Source organism: Triticum urartu, chromosome 3A, assembly GCF_056163025.1.
Source record: "Triticum urartu cultivar PI428250 chromosome 3A, HENAU_Tu73, whole genome shotgun sequence".
NCBI lineage: Eukaryota > Viridiplantae > Streptophyta > Magnoliopsida > Poales > Poaceae > Triticum > Triticum urartu.
The window spans coordinates 726,835,294-726,857,230 of NC_141875.1; the positions used below are offsets into that span (position 1 = coordinate 726,835,294).

General features: G+C 45.6%; 1 protein-coding gene across 1 annotated transcript; it reads right to left on the minus strand.

Annotated features, from left to right (window-relative positions):
- Window positions 1–11,894: 11,894 nt before the first annotated feature.
- On the minus strand, window positions 11,895–14,843 carry LOC125549431 (uncharacterized). The gene is made up of 10 exons (XM_048712846.2): window positions 14,628–14,843; window positions 14,328–14,504; window positions 13,299–13,406; window positions 13,174–13,209; window positions 12,972–13,067; window positions 12,798–12,884; window positions 12,577–12,690; window positions 12,436–12,468; window positions 12,286–12,336; window positions 11,895–12,200 (listed from the first exon to the last, which is right to left on the minus strand). Exons 4-10 carry the CDS (start codon window positions 13,177–13,179, stop codon window positions 12,105–12,107), a joined length of 483 nt encoding a protein of 160 aa, XP_048568803.2. The 5' UTR covers window positions 13,180–13,209; window positions 13,299–13,406; window positions 14,328–14,504; window positions 14,628–14,843; the 3' UTR covers window positions 11,895–12,104.
- Between the last annotated feature and the right edge of the window lie 7,094 nt (window positions 14,844–21,937).

The window sequence follows — 21,937 nt, forward strand, 5'->3', positions numbered from 1 at the left end:
TAACGGGATCACATCATTAGGAGAATGATGTGATGGACAAAGACCCAATCCTAAGCCTAGCACAAGATCATGTAGTTCGTATGCTAAAGTTTTTCTAATGTCAAGTATCATTTCCTTAGACCATGAGATTGTGCAACTCCCGGATACCATAGGAGTGCTTTGGGTGTGCCAAACGTCACAACGTAACTGGGTGGCTATAAAGGTACACTACAGGTATCTCCGAAAGTGTCTGTTGGGTTGGCACAAATCGAGATTGGAATTTGTCACTCCGTGTAAACGGAGAGGTATCTCTGGGCCCACTCGGTAGGACATCATCATAATGTGCACAATGTGATCAAGGAGTTGATCACGGGATGATGTGTTACGAAACGAGTAAAGAGACTTGCCGGTAACGAGATTGAACAAGGTATCGGGATACCGACGATCGAATCTCGGGCAAGTATCGTACCGCTAGACAAAGGGAATTGTATACGGAATTGATTAAGTCCTTGACATCGTGGTTCATCCGATGAGATCATCGTGGAACATGTGGGAGCCAACATGGGTATCCAGATCCCGCTGTTTGTTATTGACCGGAGAACGTCTCGGTCATGTCTGCATGGTTTCCGAACCCGTAGGGTCTACACACTTAAGGTTCGGTGACGCTAGGGTTATAGAGATATTAGTATGCGGTAACCCGAAAGTTGTTCGGAGTCCTGGATGAGATCCCGGACATCACGAGGAGTTCCGGAATGGCCCGGAGGTAAAGATTTATATATGGGGAGTCTTGTTTTGGTCGCCGGAAAAGTTTCGCGCATTATCGGTATTGTACCGGGAGTGCCGAAAGGGGTCCGGGGGTCCACCAAGGGGGTCCACCTGCCCCGGGGGGGCCACATGGGCTGTAGGGGTGTGCGCCTTGGCCTATATGGGCCAAGGGCACCAGCCCCAAGAGGCCCATGCGCCAAGAGATAAGGGAAAGAAAGAGTCCTAAAGGGGGAAGGCACCTCCTAGGTGCCTTGGGGAGGATGGACTCCTCCCTGGCCGCACCCTTCCTTGGAGGAAGGGCCAAGGCTGCGCCCCCCTCTCCCTTGGCCCTATATATAGTGGGGGGAAGGGAGGGCAGCAACACCTAAGCCCTGGCGCCTCCCTCTCCCTCCCATGACACATCTTCCTCCTCCCGCAGCGCTTGGCGAAGCCCTGTTGGAATCCCGCTACTTCCACCACCACGCCGTCGTGCTGCTGGATTTCCATCAACCTCTCCTCCCCCCTTGCTGGATCAAGAAGGAGGAGACGTCGCTGCTCCGTACGTGTGTTGAACGCGGAGGTGCCGTCCGTTCGGCGCTAGGATCATCGGTGATTTGGATCAAGACGAGTACGACTCCATCAACCCCGTTCTCTTGAACGCTTCCGCGCGCGATGTACAAGGGTATGTAGATCCACTCCTCCCTCGTTGCTAGATGACTCCATAGATAGATCTTGGTGACACGTAGGAAAATTTTGAATTTATGCTACGTTACCCAACAGTGGTATCAGAGCCAGGTTTATGCGTAGTTACTATGCACGAGTAGAACACAAAGTAGTTGTGGGCGTTGATTTTGTTCAATATGCTTACGTTACTAGTCCAATCTTGATTCGGCGGCATTGTGGGATGAAGCGTCCCGGACCGACCTTACACGTACTCTTACGTGAGACTGGTTCCACCGACTGACATGCACTAGTTGCATAAGGTGGCTAGCGGGTGTCTGTCTCTCCCACTTTAGTCGGATCGGATTCGATGAAAAGGGTCCTTATGAAGGGTAAATAGCAATTGGCATATCACGTTGTGGTTTTTGCGTAGGTAAGAAACGTTCTTGCTAGAAACCCATAGCAGCCACGTAAAACATGCAAACAACAATTAGAGGACGTCTAACTTGTTTTTGCAGGGTATGCTATGTGATGTGATATGGCCAAGAAGAATGTGATGAATGATATGTGATGTATGAGATTGATCATGTTCTTGTAATAGGAATCACGACTTGCATGTCGATGAGTATGACAACCGGCAGGAGCCATAGGAGTTGTCTTTATTTATTTATGACCTGCGTGTCAACATAAATGTCATGTAATTACTTTACTTTACTGCTCACCGGTAGCCATAAAAGTAGAAGTAATAGTTGGTGAGACAACTTCATGAAGACACGATGATGGAGATCATGATGATGGAGATCATGGTGTCATGCCGGTGACGATGATGATCATGGAGCCCCGAAGATGGAGATCAAAAGGAGCAATATGATATTGGCCATATCATGTCACTATTTGATTGCATATGATGTTTATCATGTTTATACATCTTATTTGCTTAGAACGACGGTAGTAAATAAGATGATCCCTCATTAAAATTTCAAGAAAGTGTTTCCCCTAACTATGCACCGTTGCGAAAGTTCATCGTTTCGAAGCACCACGTGATGATCGGGTGTGATAGATTCTAACGTTCACATACAACGGGTGTAAGACAGATTTACACACGCGAAACACTTAGGTTGACTTGACGAGCCTAGCATGTACAGACATGGCCACGGAACACAAGAGACCGAAAGGTCGAGCATGAGTCGTATGGTAGATACGATCAACATGAAGATGTTCACCGATGTTGACTAGTCCGTCTCACGTGATGATCGGACACGGCCTAGTTGACTCGGATCATGTAATCACTTAGATGACTAGAGGGATGTCTATCTGAGTGGGAGTTCATAAGATGAACTTAATTATCCTAAACATAGTCAAAAGGTCTTCGCAAATTATGTCGTAGCTCGCGCTTCAGTTCTACTGTTTAGATATGTTCCTAGAGAAAATTTAGTTGAAAGTTGATAGTAGCAATTATGCGGACTAGGTCCGTAGACTGAGGATTGTCCTCATTGCTTCATAGAAGGCTTATGTCCTTAATGCACCGCTCAGTGTGCTGAACCTCGAACGTCATCTGTGGATGTTGCGAACATCTGACATACACATTTTGATAACTACATGATAGTTCAGTGCGTAATGCTAAATGGTTTAGAATTGAGGCACCAAAGACGTTTTTGAAACATCGCGAAACATATGAGATGTTTCGAGGGCTGAAATTGGGATTTCAGGCTCGTGCCCACGTCAAGAGGTATAAGACCTCCGACGATCTTTCTTAGCCTGCAAACTAAGGGAAAAAAAGCTCAATTGTTGAGCTTGTGCTCAGATTGTCTGAGTACAACAATCATTTGAATCAAGTGGGAGTTGATCTTCCAAATGAGATAGTGATGTTTCTCCGAAGTCATTACCACCAAGCTGCTAGAGCTTCGTGATGAACTATAATGTATCGGGGACATATATGATGATCCTTGAGATATTCGCGATGTTTGACACCACAAAAGTAGAAATCAAGAAGGAGCATCAATTGTTGATGGTTTGTGAAACCACTAGTTTCAAGGAGGGCAAGGGCAAAAAGGGATGCTTCATGAAACGGCAAATCAGCTGCTGCTCTAGTGAAGAAACCCAAGGTTGAACCCAAACCCGAGACTAAGTGCTTCTGTAATAAGGGGAATAGCCACTGGAGCAGAATTACCCTAGATACTTGGTAGATGAGAAGGCTGTCGATAGAAGTATATTGGATATACATTATGTTAATGTGTACTTTACTAGTACTCCTAGTAGCACCAGGGTATTAGATACCGGTTCGGTTGCTAAGTGTTAGTAACTCGAAATAAAAGCTACGGAATAAACGGAGACTAGCCAAAAGGTGAGATGACGATATGTGTTGGAAGTATTTCCATGGTTGATCAAATATCGTACGCTCCCTCTACCATCAAGATTGGTGTTTGCGTTGAGCATAGACATGATTGGATTATGTCTATCGCAATACGTTATTCATTTAAGGAGAGAGTAATGGTTACTCTGTTTATTTGAATAATACCTTCAATGGTCTTACACCTAAAATGAATGGTTTATTGAATCTCGATCATAGTGATACACATGTTCATGCCAAAAGATGGTAGTGATAGTACCACCTACTTGTGGCACTGCCACGTAAGTCATATCAGTATAAAACGCATGAAGAAGCTCCATGTTGATGGATCTTTGGGCTCACTCATTTTTGAAAAAAGTTTGAGGCATGCGAACCATGTCTATTGGTGTATATGCATGAAGAAACTCCATGCAAATGGACCGTTTGGACTCACTTGATTTTGAATCACTTGAGACATGCAAATCATACCACATGGGCAAGATGACTGAAAGCCTCGTTTTCAGTCAAATGGAACTAGAAAGCAACTTGTTGGAAGTAATACATTTTGATGTGTGCAGTCCAATGAGTGCTGAGGCATGTAGTGGATATCGTTATGTTCTTACTTCACAGATGATTTCAGTAGATGTTGAGTATATTTACTTGATGAATCACGAGTCTGAATTATTGAAAGGTTCAAGTAATTTCAGGGTGAAGTTGAAAGATCGTTGTGACAAGAGGATAAAAGATATATGATATGATCATAGAGATGAACATCTGAATTACGAGTTTGGCACAAAATTAAGACATTGTGGAAATTGTTTCACAACTAATACAGCCTAGAACACCATAGTGTGATGGTGTGTCCGAACATCATAACTGCACCCTATTGGATATGATGCATACCATGATGTCTCTTATCCAATTACCACGATAGTTTATGGGTTAGGCATTAGAGACAACTGCATTCACTTTAAATAGGGCACCACGTAATTCCGATGAGATGACACCGTATGAACTATGGTTTAGAGAAACCTAAGCTGTCATTTCTTAGAAGTTTGGGGCTGCGACGCTTATGTGAAAAAGTTTCAGGCTGATAAGCTTGAACCCAAAGCGGATAAATGCATCTTCATAGGACACCCAAAACAGTTGGGTATACCTCCTGTCTCAGATCCGAAAGCAATAAGGGATTGTTTCTAGAATCGGGTCCTTTCTCGAGGAAAAGTTTCTCTCGAAAGAATTGAGTGGGAGGATGGTGGAGACTTGATGAGGTTATTGAACCGTCTCTTCAACTAGTGTGTGGCAGGGCACAGGAGTTGTTCCTGTGGCACCTACACCAATTGAAGTGGAAGCTTATGATAGTGATCATGAAACTTCAGATCAAGTCACTACCAAACCTCGTGGGATGACAAGGATGCGTACTATTTCAGAGTGGTACGTAATCCTGTCTTGGAAGTCATGTTGCTAGACAACAATGAACCTACGAGCTATGGAGAAGCGATGGTGGGCCTGGATTCCAAAATGGCTCGAGGCCATATAATCCGAGAGAGGATCCATATATGAAAACAAAGTGTAGACTTTGGGAGAACTACTTGATGGTCGTAAGGCTGTTAGGTACATATGGATTTTAAAAGGAAGACGGACAATGATGGTAGGTATCACCATTAAGAAAGCTCGACTTGTCGTTAAGATGTTTTCTGACAAGTTCAAGGAGTTGACTGCGATGAGACTTTCTCACTCGTAGCGATGCTAAGAGTCTGTTGGAATTATATTAGCAATTACTGCATTATTTGTGAAATCTTGCAGATAGGATGCCAAAAACCATTGTTTCCTCGACGATTTTTGAGGAAAGGTTGTATGTGATACAACCGGAAGGTTTTGTTAATCCTGAAAGATGCTAATAAGTATGCAAAGCTCCAGCAATCCTTCTAAGGACTAGAGTAAGCATCTCGGAGTTGGAATGTATGCTTCGATAAGATGATCAAAGTTTTGGGTGTATACAAAGTTTATGAGAAACTTGTATTTCCAAAGAAGTGAGTGGGAGCACTATAGAATTTCTAATAAATATATGTTGACATATTGTTGATCAGAAATGACGTAGAATTTCTGGAAAGCATATAGGGTTATTTGGAAAGTATTTTTCAATGGAAAGCCTGGATTAAGCTACTTGAACATTGAGAATCAACATCTATAAGGATAGATCAAAATTCTTAATGGTACTTTCAAATGAGCACATACCTTGACATGATCTTGAAGGTGTTCAAGATGGACCAGTCAAAGAAGGAGTTCTCGTCTGAGTTGTAAGGTATGAAGTTAAGACTTAAAGCTCGACCACGGCAGAACAAAGAGGAAGGACGAAGGTCGTCCCCTATGCTTTTGTCATAGGCTCTATACGGTATGCCATACTGAGTACCGCACCTGATGTGTGCCTTGCCACATATCTGGCAAGAGGGTACAAAGGTAATCTAGGAGTAGATCACCAGATAGCGGTCTAAATTATCCTTAGAGGAATGAGGATATGTTTCTCGGTTATGGAGGTGATAAAGAGTTCGACGTAAAGAGTTACGTCGATGCAAGCTTAACACCTATCCGGATAGCTCTGAGTAGAGATACCGGATACGTATAATGGAACAACAATTTAGAATAGCTCCAAGTAGAACAGTTATTTGAAATGGCTCCAAATATAGCGTAGTAGCTGCATCTACAAGATGACATAGAGATTTGCGAAGTACATACGGATCTGAAAGATTCAGACCCGTTGACTATAACATCTCTCACAAGCATAACATGTTCAAACCCAGAACTCATCGAGTGTTAATCACATGGTAATGTGAACTAGATTATTGACTCTAGTAAACTCTTTGGGTGTTAGTCACATGGGGATGTGACCTTGAGTGTTAATCACATATCGATGTGAACTGGATTATTGACTCTAGTGCAAGTGGGAGACTATTGGAAATATGCCCTAGAGGCAATAATAAATTAGTTATTATTATATTTCCTTGTTCATGATAATCGTTATTATCCATGCTAGAATTGTATTGATAGGAAACTCAGATACATGTGTGGATACATAGACAACACCATGTCCCTAGTAAGCCTCTAGTTGACTAGCTCGTTGATCAATAGATGGTTACGGTTTCCTGACCATGGACATTGGATGTCATTGATAACGGGATCACATCATTAGGAGAATGATGTGATGGACAAAGACCCAATCCTAAGCCTAGCACAAGATCATGTAGTTCGTATGCTAAAGCTTTTCTAATGTCAAGTATCATTTCCTTAGACCATGAGATTGTGCAACTCCCGGATACCGTAGGAGTGCTTTGGGTGTGCCAAACGTCACAACGTAACTGGGTGGCTATAAAGGTACACTACAGGTATCTCCGAAAGTGTCTGTTGGGTTGGCACGAATCGAGACTGGAATTTGTCACTCCGTGTAAACGGAGAGGTATCTCTGGGCCCACTCGGTAGGACATCATCATAATGTGCACAATGTGATCAAGGAGTTGATCACGGGATGATGTGTTACGAAACGAGTAAAGAGACTTGCCGGTAACGAGATTGAACAAGGTATCGGGATACCGACGATCGAATCTCGGGCAAGTATCGTACCGCTAGACAAAGGGAATTGTATACGGGATTGATTAAGTCCTTGACATCATGGTTCATCCGATGAGATCATCGTGGAACATGTGGGAGCCAACATGGGTATCCAGATCCCGCTGTTTGTTATTGACCGGAGAACGTCTCGGTCATGTCTGCATGGTTCCCGAACCCGTAGGGTCTACACACTTAAGGTTCGGTGACGCTAGGGTTATAGAGATATTAGTATGCGGTAACCCGAAAGTTATTCGGAGTCCTGGATGAGATCCCGGACATCACGAGGAGTTCCGGAATGGTCCGGAGGTAAAGAGTTATATATGGGAAGTCTTGTTTTGGTCGCCGGAAAAGTTTCGCGCATTATCGGTATTGTACCGGGAGTGCTGAAAGGGGTCCGGGGGTCCACCAAGGGGGTCCACCTGCCCCGGGGGGGCCACATGGGCTGTAGGGGTGTGCGCCTTGGCCTATATGGGCCAAGGGCACCAGCCCCAAGAGGCCCATGCGCCAAGAGATAAGGGAAAGAAAGAGTCCTAAAGGGGGAAGGCACCTCCTAGGTGCCTTGGGGAGGATGGACTCCTCCCTGGCCGCACCCTTCCTTGGAGGAAGGGCCAAGGCTGCGCCCCTCCTCTCCCTTGGCCCTATATATAGTGGGGGGAAGGGAGGGCAGCAACACCTAAGCCCTGGCGCCTCCCTCTCCCTTCCATGACACATCTCCTTCCTCTCGCAGCGCTTGGCGAAGCCCTGTTGGAATCCCGCTACTTCCACCACCACGCCGTCGTGCTGCTGGATCTCCACCAACCTCTCCTCCCCCTTGCTGGATCCAGAAGGAGGAGACGTCGCTGCTCCGTACGTGTGTTGAACGCGGAGGTGCCGTCCGTTCGGCGCTAGGATCATCGGTGATTTGGATCACGACGAGTACGACTCCATCAACCCCGTTCTCTTGAACGCTTCCGCGCGCGATGTACAAGGGTATGTAGATCCACTCCTCCCTCGTTGCTAGATGACTCCATAGATAGATCTTGGTGACACGTAGGAAAATTTTGAATTTATGCTACGTTACCCAACAGCCGGAAGCTGCATGCTGATGCTGGTTACCAGCGCTGCTCCTCGCCGCCGCCGCCTGACGTCATTGCTGCTCCCGCTGCCGCTGGTGCATGCTGCTCGCGGCCCCGCTGCTCGTCGGCGCCGCTGCGTGCTGCTCGCGGCCGCTGCTGCTTGTCGGCGCCACTCCTCGCTGCCGCTGCCCACCGGCACCGCTGTTCTCCGCCGCTGCGGCTCTGCTACTACTCGCCGGCGCGGCTGCCGCCACTGCAGCTCTGCTGCCCTGCCCGACGTCGCCGCTGCTCCCCGCCGCAGTGGCTCTGCCACCCTGCCCGCCGCTGTCCATCGCCGCTGCGGCTCTACCACTGCTGCCCGCCGTTGTCTCTGCTCCCCGCCACTACGGCTCTGTTGTTGCCCCCCCCCCCGCTACGGCAGCCACGGCCTTGTGGCCGGCCCTTGTGCTCTCGGAGAGAAGATAGAGGAAGAAGGAAGAAAGAACTGACATGTGGGTCCCATATGTAAGTTAACAGTTAAATAAAAAGTCAATAGGCGGTTTAGTTAGGAGCGGGCCCAATCTGTCGTAATCTGGATCAATTCTAAACAATGTGGTCCTTTGGGTTTTTTTTGGAAGAGCGAACCAATTTTATGGTAGATTTTTTAAAGTGGTAGTCTTTTGTAGCACTAGCCTATAATGTGGTAGTTTTTTGCAATATACTCCTTCGGGTGTCATTGAACATACATGTGAACTCATACATAAGCATAAGAGGATATCACCATATCATAACACACAATTCATATCAAGCATAACATGTCACGAGTGCCATATGACGAAACAAAACTTATCGTGCATAACGACAACACAATAGATCATTGGATAATAACTCTTTATATCAAACACCATGTTTAATTATGGGATTACAGAGGTTTTGTGGATGAGTGAACCACTGTATAGAGGAGGGATTTGGTATTGGAGATAGTGGTGAAGTCGACGGACATAATGATGATGGTTCCCCTCCCGCTGGCACTCCGGCACCACCTAAAGAGAGGGGGGAGGGCCCTACGTCTTCTCTTTTTTCTTCCTTGGCCTCCCTCCTATGTGGGAGGAAATTCCCCTCTCTGTTCCTTGACGTTCATGGCCTCTGAAGGTCGAGATCCACCTCCAATATTGGATCTAACCCACTCCGGCATAGTGCATATCACAACTTCCTCTTCTCCACATCTGAATTTCCTGAGGTGGCGATGTAAACATTCTCTAAAAAATAGGACTCGGGTTTTCATGTATATATAGATCCAGGAGCATTGAGAGGCAGCGAAAAAGAGTCAAATGGGCCCCACGCGGGTGGCTCATGCAGGCTTGGTCCTAGGCCGCATCGCGTGGAAGACCCTGAAAACTTATCTTAGTTGCATAGTGCAAGTCTTTTTTTTCCTCAAATCATTATGTGGCATATCCTTCTACAGAGTGCAGATCTGATGAAAGCAGGCCCGAGATTTCTTTTGGTTTTTCAATAAAATGCAGCAAGGACAAAAAACAATAAATTTCCCTCTCGCCATTTGACTACGATTCTTTCTGAGAGAATATCACGCTTTATTGATCACGGAATATCATGGATTGCCTCATTATTGCAACACAGAGTTACATTACAAAACATGGAACAAACTTTTCTTGCCCTGCCATGTTCCGCCACCGTCAATGCTTGGTAGTTGCCTTTCACTTGGTTCACATCATACTCCTCTTGTACTTGCTTGCAGTAGATTCTTCATCTACTGTTTACGATGGCTTCTCCTACAACTGCTCACCTTCGGCATCCAATCGAATCTACACTGACCACAACCTGGACACTCCATGAGGACATGTACATAACTCACAGAACACCTGCACAAGGCTTCAACACAACGAATCCCTACAAAGACAAGCATTTGGACACAACCACAACGATGAATGCACGTACAAATTCATAAGATTCCTTGACTCGTATAGTTCCTCAGCCGATGGTCTTGAAGCGGTCTTCCAGCATCGCACCTCCCTCACGAATGATCTCCATCTACTGCCGTGCCGACGACAACCTACCCTCTCCCTCCTGGTCATTCCGTTGAATGACTATTGGCCGCCCCGAAGCACTAGTAGGGTAGCCACCCCAAGCAAGCTCGGCTTCAAATTTTTGACCTTATTTTGGAACCAATAGTTGGGATTTGCCCACGGATCAATCACATAAAAAACGATGAACACACACACACACACAATTTTTTAGCCACGGGCTCGTGTCATGCCCTCTTTTTCCTCTTTATTTCTTTAAATTAAGCAACATAATATTCACTGGAACATTATACTACCAACAGAAACAACTTAAATTTCAGCAACATGACAATGTTTGGACTATGATCATAGCAACGACATGGATAAGACTGATGGCGCGAAAGTCAGCGATGTCCTTGACACCGTCGTTCTTCGGAATGAGGGTGACAATCGTGGAGTTCAACAAGTGAAAATGAGAGGCATGGAGGCTCGCAAAATGGTTGATAGCCATCATGATGTCACCTTTGACAGTGTTCCAACAAGCTTGAAAGAAAGCACCAGTGAACCCATCCGACCATGGGGTTTTGTCGCCCGGCATATCAAACATGGCAACCCTCACATCATCCTCTGAGAAAGGCTCATTGTCGGTACCAAATCCGGCATATCTCGAGGTAGGGTTCCAAAGCTAGGCGTCTTGGAATGATGGTAACATAGACACATGATTTTACCTAGGTTCGGGCTCTCTCGAAGAGATAATACCATTCGTCCTGCATTTGATTGTATTCATATGAGGAATAGTTAAAAGTACATGTATCTACCGTGAGATTATGGTGTATTATTCTAATGATCTAGAATATATAATCTATCAACTAGCCTGGCCTCGGCTTATATAATGTACCGGGGGCCTAGGATTTACAGGGGTCCTTGTCTTGTGCGCCAAGTCCCCCTTGTATGCGTCATGGGCTGTCCGAAAGTGGCCCATTAGTGAACAGCCATAGGGGACCTTGGCTTGACCCACCTGGTCGGGAGACAACGTGGTGAGTACGCCCTAGTACAAGACACCAATAGTAACCCTTGAACTAGTCTTTAAGTTGGGGACGCTCCAAAAGTTGGGTCTTGACTTTAAACTTTTAGACATAATTTTCCGTGCCAAAAATGGAAAGCAGTAAAATGTTTTGACTTTCTGTGAATGGGAAGTTCACACCTGCTGGTAATTGCCCGCGTGGGACTAACCCCCCTCTCTTAATAATGCATATGTCTGGTCAGATTATCAGTGACCGGGAAAGTGTTTTCCTACCGTGTTGAGCTACTTCGCATATCTGTCCTTTTTGGACTGGAAATAAGCACATTCCTTCAGAAAATCAACTTGTATGTGCTAGCATCTATACGCACTTGTGAGAGAAATAAGGAATTTTCAACAAAAAGCTGTCTTTTCTTTAGAATAGAGCCAGTACACCTAAACAAACCGCATGCCACAATTCTTTACAAACCAAATCAAATGTATTTATGGGGCTCAATGTAGGGACACAATTTAAGTTGGGTAAAAATATGATCAATTTGCCACAAGGATACATACTTAAATCACATGTACATACATTCAGATACGAAGGCGTTTAACCATACATGGAGTAGCTAACCTTGCGATATCACAGTTTAGTCTCTGAAACTGAGTGCAATGACCACTACGGCCGCCAGCAACACACACAAGTACGCTGGTGTCTCAAAAAAAAAAGACTATGCTGTTATCTTGGATTTGGGAATCAATCCTATGATTTCTGCAATCTTGAGCTTCTTCCTGGCGTAGTGCACATACCTCCTTGGTAGATCACACTGAAATTGGAAAGAATGAGCTATTACGTACAGAACCTGCAAGGGGAAACAATATTGCCTCCCAATATCTATACAACATATATACCTTGAAACTAAATTCCTGTGAAATTAACACACGCGCTATCCACTCTGGAACCTATATATAAACATACACACAAAGGAGAGACATCAGATGTGAGGATATGGTCTACATAATGGATTACAATTATGCGAGACCACACCATAGTGTACTTACTTCCTTACTGATGCCCTCCGTGCACCATCGAAACTACAAGGAGAGGTACCAAAGCAATTTGCATCGTAAGAGATAAACTAATTAACCAATAATGAAACAGCAAATAGAAAGTCTGTGAACGGAAAAGAAAAAAATACTTACTTTTTCCTCCAATCCCAATGAGACAGGGTGACTCAGCTCGTGCTCCAAATCACGTTTGCTTAATGGAAACGGGCTCTCCTCATACACATGCTCCATAGCATCTCTGAAAGACATCTATACGTTGTCCAACGAAGAAGAAAACAACATCAAGGTTAAAAGGCACTAACAGATCCGACCTATAAAATGACATTGTTCTTAGTTATGATGTACAAAATGCTGACCTGCTGCCGATTGACCAGCTTCCAAATCTCAAAAAACACAGAGTCAAGATCTTTCACGAACGCGAGATATTTGCTCGTTGTATACTCCTTAGTTTAATCAAAAGACCACAATTGTCAAACACAACCATAACCAGAGCTTGCAATCTAAATAAGCAAGGGACAGATGAACCATACCCGGAAACCATAATATGCTAGGCTCAGAGGAATGTTTTCGAACCTAGTAGCAATCCTAACTGCTTGGCGCCAAGCTTTTGCACGCAATTCATGCCACTAAATAGTAGAACAGACAAGTTATTGTAATGCTACCACGCCCATATATAGAGAATTAGAGACTAGTTGTCATTACATTGTTTTGAGAGGTCGTATAGGTGTGTACCTCCATATAGCCTTTAAGCACATGTTCTTCAATCCACTGTCAAGACCAAATGGTTGTTAGTCCCAATATTTTTTTACTGAGCAGAGTTTTAAACTTGGAGCAGTTGATGGTTGCACCATGCATACCTTAAGATCCTTCACAATCGTTTCCCACTACAGCAGATAATCTCTATCAGTTTCAGGGGTGCTATAAAACTCTCGGTATTTACTCCAACTTTCAAACTCAACGCCCCCCTGCACCAAAAAAAGAAGGGAAGCAACATATTACTGCTGCCGTGAGAATAACATGCAGCGGACATAAGGGCGTGGAATGATGCTCTTAGGATTATGTGTGTGCGGCTATTACTGATTCAAGTAGTTGCACACTTCAAGAAATTTCGAGTACTTGCGCACTCGAAGAAATTCCAAAAAAAAAGAAACACACATGGTACTGGAACATGTCAAAAAATATGGGCACTCGGAAATCAGGCAAAAAGCCTGATTATACAAATACAAAAGAAGGGATGGCACGTGTATTTTGGGAGCATGGATCTCTTGGTTTATTTTTAAAGAAAAGAAAAGCTTGCTCCTTGCAAAAAATGCATCAGTATATGAAACTCTGTTTGTTTCTAATTGATGAAAAGCCATGCGCCAACAACTCTTGGGGAAGAAGATATTATTCTTGTACGGGGCACACATTCTGAGATTTTACACGATTTATTGGAATCACATATATTTTAAACTGTGCTTAATCTCAGCACGAAGTGACATCCATAGCTTTATTTTTGCATTTCGCCAAGAACCTCAGGCCCCTAAAGAGTGATATCCTAAAGAGTGATCAGACTAGCTAAGATGCATCCAGTGGTAGGCAGTTTCAAGAAAAATGGGTGGTCCTGATGATTTGGGGGCGAAACAACAACCAGACACTTTGACTATTGGCGCCCCGGAAAAACAAGATAGAGAGAATATCGGGGGTTGCTAGCTCGCATAAAGCCATGCTAAAAAGAATTAAGGAAATGCATTGATATTGCCTCAAGTGTTCATATATACTTCCAAAGGACAGATTAAGCAAGTAATTGCTGCCACCCATTCAAAGGTAAAGAGAAGAAGAAATCTAGATGCGTTTCTGAGCTGAAAGTCTTATATTTGTTTACAGAGGAGTACAAACATACTTACTTCATTACAAGGGACTAGCCGCTGATAGTCGCTCAAGGTCGCGGGTGAAGAGGTGCCCAAGTCAAACCACCAGCTCAAGGCTTCATCTTCATGGTAAAGACGGTGGTTGTCCAAGGGAAGGTCTGGAGGGTACTGGGAGTCGAATGCAGCATCGTCAATAGGCACTCCTTTGAGCAACTACGTACACAGACACAAGGACAGATGAGCAAGGTATATATATGACTGCAGTCTGCAGGTAGATACATTAGATTGACAGGCATGCAGGAGGAGCATTGGATTGAAAATGGGGGAGACACTAACCATGCAAGCTTTGAGGCGGTATCGTGCGTACTTGTGACTGAGCCTGTTCGCCTCCTCTTCATCCAATCTATCCTCGGTGTCAACTTCATGTACTATGTGAGACCTGAGCCGTGCATCGTCTGCCTCGAATTCCTCCTCGGGGATATCATCCATCAGTGAGGAGGACGAATCAACTTCTCCTGAATCTCCATCTCGTCCATGGACATCCTCTGGTCGGCTCAAGAACTTGTGGACTTGGTACTCTACCAGAGCAGCCCGCAGCTCGTCATCATAGAAATAAGGACGAACGAGGGCTTCGAAAGTTTCAGCAGAAGGGAGATCTGGGCCTTCGTCGTCGGCGTAGGCTGGTAGAGGCAGTACGGCGAGGCGCGAGGCGAGCATCTCATGGTACCTCGACTCGTACTTGCGAGACGACCGGGTGTCCGACTCCGACGGCTCGTCGAGGGATTCCGGCGACGGTGCGCCGGACGTGCTGCTGCTGCTGCTGCTGCCATCCGATTCGACAAGGGATCCAGACAACCATGCGCCATCTTCACCACGGCGCCGGCGGGAGGATCCTTCGCGAGGAGACCCCCTACGGCGGGGGCGCTTCTTTTGCGGCATCGGCAGCAGATCGGCGGTCACACGGGATGGGATCGTGGTGACGGCGAGGGCCCCATTGAAAGCAGGCGTTTGATTCCGAGATTTCTTTTGGTTTTTTTATTAAGAAGGCAATCCCTTTTGGTTATGGTTTTGGTTTTGGTTTTGGTTATCTAGATGTTTTTTAAGGATGTCATATATAAGCTTCTACAAATATATAATATAATGCAGCAACAAGAAACAAAAAAAAAACAAGGACAAAAAAAAATAGACCACAAACAGAGTGGACATTAGGTTAGATGTGACACAGATGTGTCCTAGACAGACCCGCTCTTATCACAGCGTGCTAAGCCTACTCCTTCTGACTCGTATCATAATCGATGGAGATGATTGCGGTGAAGATGGTTCCCCCGGCGACACTATGACACCATCTGAAGAGAGGGGGAAGGACCCACTCCTTCTTCTTCCTTCGCCTCCCTCCTGCATGGGAGGAAGTTTTCCCGTCTGGTCATTAGTATTAATGAACCACAAAGGTCGAGAGACACCTTCGGGATTGAATCTAACCCCCTCCGACAGAGTGCTAGATCAGGGTTTTTTCTGCTCCACCTTGGGATGTCCCGAGGCGGCGGCATAAACATTTCATAAAATATAGGACTATGGTTTTCATGTATATATAGATCCATGGGCGTCGAGAGGCGGTGCAAAAGGAGTCATATGGGCTCACACGGGTGGCTCACGAGGCCCGGGTTCAGGTCACATGGGGTCCATGGGCCTCCCCTTGTTTGGGAACGTAGCAGAAAATAAAATTTTTCTACGCTTCACCAAGATCAATCTATGAAGTCATCTAGCAACGAGAGAGAGGAGTGCATTTACATACCCTTATAGATCACGAGCGGAAGCGTTCAAGAGAACGAGGATGAGGGAGTCGTACTCGTCGTGATCCAAATCACCGATGACCAAGTGCCGAGCGGACACACCTCCGCGTACAACACACGTACGGTTGAGAAGACGTCTCCTCCTTCTTGATCCAGCAAGGGGGAGCGAGAGGTTGATGGAGATCCAGCAGCACGATGGCGTGGTGGTGGAAGTAGCGGGATCCCGACAGGGCTTCGCCAAGCGCAAGCGGGGAGGAGAGGTGTTACAGAGGGAGAGGGAGGCGCCAGGAGCAAGGGTGCAGCTGCCCTCCCTCCCCCCTCTTTATATAGGGGCCTTGGGGGGGGGGGGGCGCCAGCCCTAGGAGATGCAATCTCCAAGGGGGGCAGAGGCCAAGGGGTGGCTTCCCCCCCAAGCCAAGTGGGGCGCCCCCCACCCCTAGGGTTTCCAACCCTAGGTGCAGGGGAGGCCCAAGGGGGGGCGCACCAGCCCACCAGGGGCTGGTTCCCCTTCCCACTTCAGCCCATGGGGCCCTCCGGGATAGGTGGCCCCACCCGGTGGACCCCCGGGACCCTTCCGGTGGTCCCGGTACAATACGGCCGATTACCCCCGAAACTGGACTTCCTATATATAAATATTTACCTTCGGACCATTCCGGAACTCCTCGTGACGTCCGAGATCTCATCCGGGACTCCGAACAACTTTCGGGTTACCACATACTAATATCTCTACAACCCTAGCGTCACCGAACCTTAAGTGTGTAGACCCTACGGGTTCGGGAGACACGCAGACATGACCGAGACGACTCTCCGGTCAATAACCAACAGCAGGATCTGGATACCCATGTTGGCTCCCACATGCTCCTCGATGATCGCATCGGATGAACCACGATGTCGAGGATTCAATCAATCCCGTATACAATTCCTTTTGTCAATCGGTACGTTACTTGCCCGAGATTCGATCGTCGGTATCCCAATACCTCGTTCAATCTCATTACCGGCAAGTCACTTTACTCGTACCGTAATGCATGATCCCGTGACCAAACACTTGGTCACATTGAGCTCAATATGATGATGCATTACCGAGTGGGCCCAGAGATACCTCTCCGTCATACGGAGTGACAAATCCCAGTCTTGATCCGTGTCAACCCAACAGATACTTTCGGGGATACCTATAGTATACCTTTATAGTCACCCAGTTACGTTGTGACGTTTGGCACACCCAAAGCACTCCTATGGCATCCGGGAGTTACACGATCTCATGGTCTAAGGAAATGATACTTGACATTGGAAAAGCTCTAGCAAACGAACTACACGATCTTGTGCTATGCTTAGGATTGGGTCTTGTCCGTCACATCATTCTTCTAATGATGTGATCCCGTTTATCAATGACATCTAATGTCCATAGTCAGGAAACCATGACTATCTGTTGATCAACGAGCTAGTCAACTAGAGGCTCACTAGGGACATGTTGTGGTCTATGTATTCACACATGTATTACGATTTCCGGATAACACAATTATAGCATGAACAATAGACAATTATCATGAACAAGAAAATATAATAATAACCATTTTATTATTGCCTCTAGGGCATATTTCCAACAGTCTCCCACTTGCACTAGAGTCAATAATCTAGTTACATTGTGATGAATCGAACACCCATAGAGTTCTGGTGTTGATCATGTTTTGCTTGCGGAAGAGGTTTAGTCAACGTATTTGCGACATTCAGATCCGTATGTACTTTACAAATATCTATGTCTCCATCTTGAACATTTTCACGAATGGAGTTGAAGCGACGCTTGATGTGCCTGGTCTTCTTGTGAAACCTGGGCTCCTTGGCAAGGGCAATGGCTCCAGTGTTGTCACAGAAGAGAGTCATCGGCCCCGACGCATTGGGTATGACTCCTAGGTCGGTGATGAACTCCTTCATCCAGATTGCTTCATGCGCTGCCTCCGAGGCTGCCATGTACTCCGCTTCACATGTAGATCCCGCCACGACGCTTTGCTTGCAACTGCACCAGCTTATTGCCCCACCATTCAAAATAAACACGTATCCGGTTTGTGACTTGGAGTCATCCAGATCTGTGTCGAAGCTAGCGTCGACGTAACCCTTTACGACGAGCTCTTCGTCACCTCCATATACGAGAAACATGTCGTTAGTCCTTTTTAGGTACTTCAGGATATTCTTGACCGCTGTCCAGTGTTCCATGCCGGGATTACTTTGGTACCTTCCTACCAAACTTACGGCAAGGTTTACATCAGGTCTGGTACACAGCATGGCATACATGATAGACCCTATGGCTGAGGCATAGGGGACGACATTCATCTTTTCTCTATCTTCTGCCGTGGTCGGACATTAAGCCGAGCTCAATTTCATACCTTGCAACACAGGCAAGAACCCCTTCTTGGACTGATCCATATTGAACTTCTTCAATATCTTATCAAGGTATGTGCTTTGTGAAAGACCTATGAGGCGTCTTGATCTATCTCTATAGATCTTGATGCCTAATATGTAAGCAGCTTCTCCAAGGTCCTTCATTGAAAAACACTTATTCAAATAGGCCTTAATGCTGTCCAAAAGTTCTATATCATTTCCCATCAAAAGTATGTCATCCACATATAATATGAGAAATGCTACAGAGCTCCCACTCACTTTCTTGTAAACGCAGGCTTCTCCATAAGTCTGCATAAACCCAAACGCTTTGATCATTTCATTAAAGCGAATGTTCCAACTCCGAGATGCTTGCACCAGCCCATATATGGAGCGCTGGAGTTTGCATACCTTGTTAGCATTCCTAGGATCGACAAAACCTTCCGGCTGCATCATATACAATTCTTCCTTAAGAAAGCCGTTGAGGAATGCCGTTTTGATGTCCATTTGCCATATCTCATAATCATAGTATGCGGCAATTGCTAACATGATTTGGACGGACTTCAGCTTCGCTACGGGTGAGAAGGTATCATCGTAGGCAACCCCTTGAACTTGTCGATAACCCTTAGCGACAAGTCAAGCTTTATAGATGGTGACATTACCATCCGCGTCCATCTTCTTCTTAAAGATCCATTTGTTCTCTATCGCTCGCCGATCATCGGGCAAGTCTGTCAAAGTCCATACTTTGTTTTCATACATGGATCCTATCTCGGATTGCATGGCTTCAAGCCATTTGTTGGAATCTGGGCCCGCCATTGCTTCTTCATAGTTCGAAGTTTCACCGTTGTCTAACAACATGATTTCCAGGACAGGGTTGCCGTACCACTCTGGTGCGGAACATGTCCTTGTGGACCTATGAAGTTCAGTAGCAACCTGATCTGAAGTTTCATGATTATCATCATTAACCTCCTCTCTAGTCGGTGGAGGCACCACAGAAACATTTTCTTGAGCTGCGCTACTCTCCGGTTCAAGAGGCAATACTTCATCAAGTTCCACTTTCCTCCCACTTACTTCTTTCGAGAGAAACTCTTTCTCCAGAAAGGACCCGTTCTTGGCAACAAAGATCTTGCCTTCGGATCTGAGGTAGAAGGTATACCCAATGGTTTCCTAAGGGTATCCTATTAAGACACATTTTTCCGACTTGGGTTCGAGCTTTTCAGGTTGAAGTTTCTTGACATAAGCATCGCATCCCCAAACTTTTAGAAACGACAGCTTAGGTTTCTTCCCAAACCATAATTCATACGGTGTCGTCTCAACGGATTTAGATGGTGCCCTATTTAAAGTGAATGTAGCTGTCTCTAGAGTGTATCCCCAAAATGATAGCGGTAAATTGGTGAGTGACATCATAGATTGTACCATATCCAATAGAGTGCGATTACGACGTTCGGACACACCGTTACGCTGAGGTGTTCCAGGCGGCGTGAGTTGTGAAACGATTCCACATTTCCTTAAGTGCGTACCAAATTTGTGACTTAAATATTCTCCCCCACGATCTGATCGTAAGAATTTTATCTTTCGGTCACGTTGATTCTCTACCTCATTCTGAAATTCCTTGAACTTTTCAAAGGTCTCAGACTTGTGTTTCATCAAATAGACATACCCATATCTACTTAAGTCATCAGTGAGAGTGAGAACATAACGATAGCCACTGCGAGCCTCAACGCTCATTGGACCGCACACATCAGTATGTATAATTTCCAATAAGTTGGTTGCTCGCTCCATTATTCCGGAGAATGGAGTCTTGGTCATTTTACCCATGAGGCATGGTTCTCACGTGTCAAATGATTCGAAATCAAGAGACTCCAAAAGTCCATCTATATGGAGCTTCTTCATGCGTTTGACACCTATGTGACCAAGGCGGCAGTGCCACAAGTATGTGGGATTATCATTATCAACCTTACATCTTTTGGTATTCACACTATGAATATGTTAAGAATAAACCATTCACCAGCGGGGCATGACCATAAAATATATCTCTCATATAAATAGAACAACCATTATTCTCGGATTTAAATGAGTAGCCATCTCGCATTAAACGAGATCTAGATACAATGTTCATGCTCAAAGCTGGCACTAAATAACAATTATTGAGGTTTAAAACCAATCCCGTAGGTAAATGTAGAGGTAGCGTGCCGACGGCGATCACATCGACCTTGGAACCATTCCCGACGCGCATCGTCACCTCGTCCTTCGCCAGTCTTCGTTTATTCCGCAGCTCCTATTTTGAGTTACAAATGTGAGCAACCGCACCGGTATCAAATACACAGGAGCTACTACGAGTACTGATAATGTACACATCAATTACATGTATATCACATATACCTTTAGTGTTGCCGGCCTTATTGTTCGCTAAATATTTGGGGCAGTTCCGCTTCCAGTGTCCCTTTCCCTTGCAATAAAAGCACTCAGTCTCAGGCTTGGGTCCATTCTTTGGCTTATTCCCGGCAACTGGCTTACCGGGCACGGCAACTCCCTTGCCGTCCTTCTTCTTACCCTTGCCTTTCTTGAACTTACTGGTTTTATTCACCATCAACACTTGATATTCCTTTTTGACCTCCACCTTCGCTGATTTCAGCATTGAATATACCTCAGGAATGGTCTTTTCCATCCTCTGCATATTGAAGTTCATCACAAAGCTCTTGTAGCTCGGTGGGAGCGACTGAAGGATTCTGTCAACGACCGCGTCATCCGGGAGATTAACTCCCAGCTGAGTCAAGCGGTTGTGCAACCCAGACATTTTGAGTATGTGCTCACTGACATAACTATTTTCCTCCATCTTACAACTATAGAACTTGTCGGAGACTTCATATCTCTCGACCCGGGCATGAGCTTGGAAAACCATTTTCAGCTCTTCGAACATCTCATATGCTCCGTGTTGCTCAAAACGCTTTTGGAGCCCCGGTTCTAAGTTGTAAAGCATGCCGCACTGAACGAGGGAGTAATCATCAGCACGCTGCTGCCAAGCGTTCATAACGTCTTGGTTCTCTGGGATGGGTGCTTCACCTAGCGGTGCTTCTAGGACATATTGTTTCCTGGCAGCTATGAGGATGATCCTCAGGTTCCGGACCCAGTCCGTATAGTTGCTTCCATCATCTTTCAGCTTGGTTTTCTCTAGGAACGCGTTGAAGTTGAGGTTGACATTAGCGTGGGCCATTTGATCTACAAGACATATTGCAAAGTTTTAGACTATGTTCATGATAATTAGTTCATCTAATCAAATTATTTAATGAACTCTCACTCAGATTAGACATCCCTCTAGTCATCTAAGTGATACATGATCCGACTCAACTAGACCGTGTCCGATCATCACGTGAGACGGACTAGTCATCATCGGTGAACATCTCCATGTTGATCGTATCTTCCATACGACTCATGTTCGACCTTTCGGTCTCTTGTGTTCCGAGGCCATGTCTGTACATGCTAGGC

Excerpts from the sequence above, each read along its gene's own strand:
- LOC125549431 (XM_048712846.2), bottom strand. Across the intron at positions 12,337-12,435 it reads CGGAGGGCATCAGTAAGGAA|GTTCCAGAGTGGATAGCGCG; the intron begins GTAAGTACACTA and ends GTTTATATATAG. Across the intron at positions 12,201-12,285 it reads CACAGGAATTTAGTTTCAAG|TGTGATCTACCAAGGAGGTA; the intron begins GTATATATGTTG and ends TTCCAATTTCAG.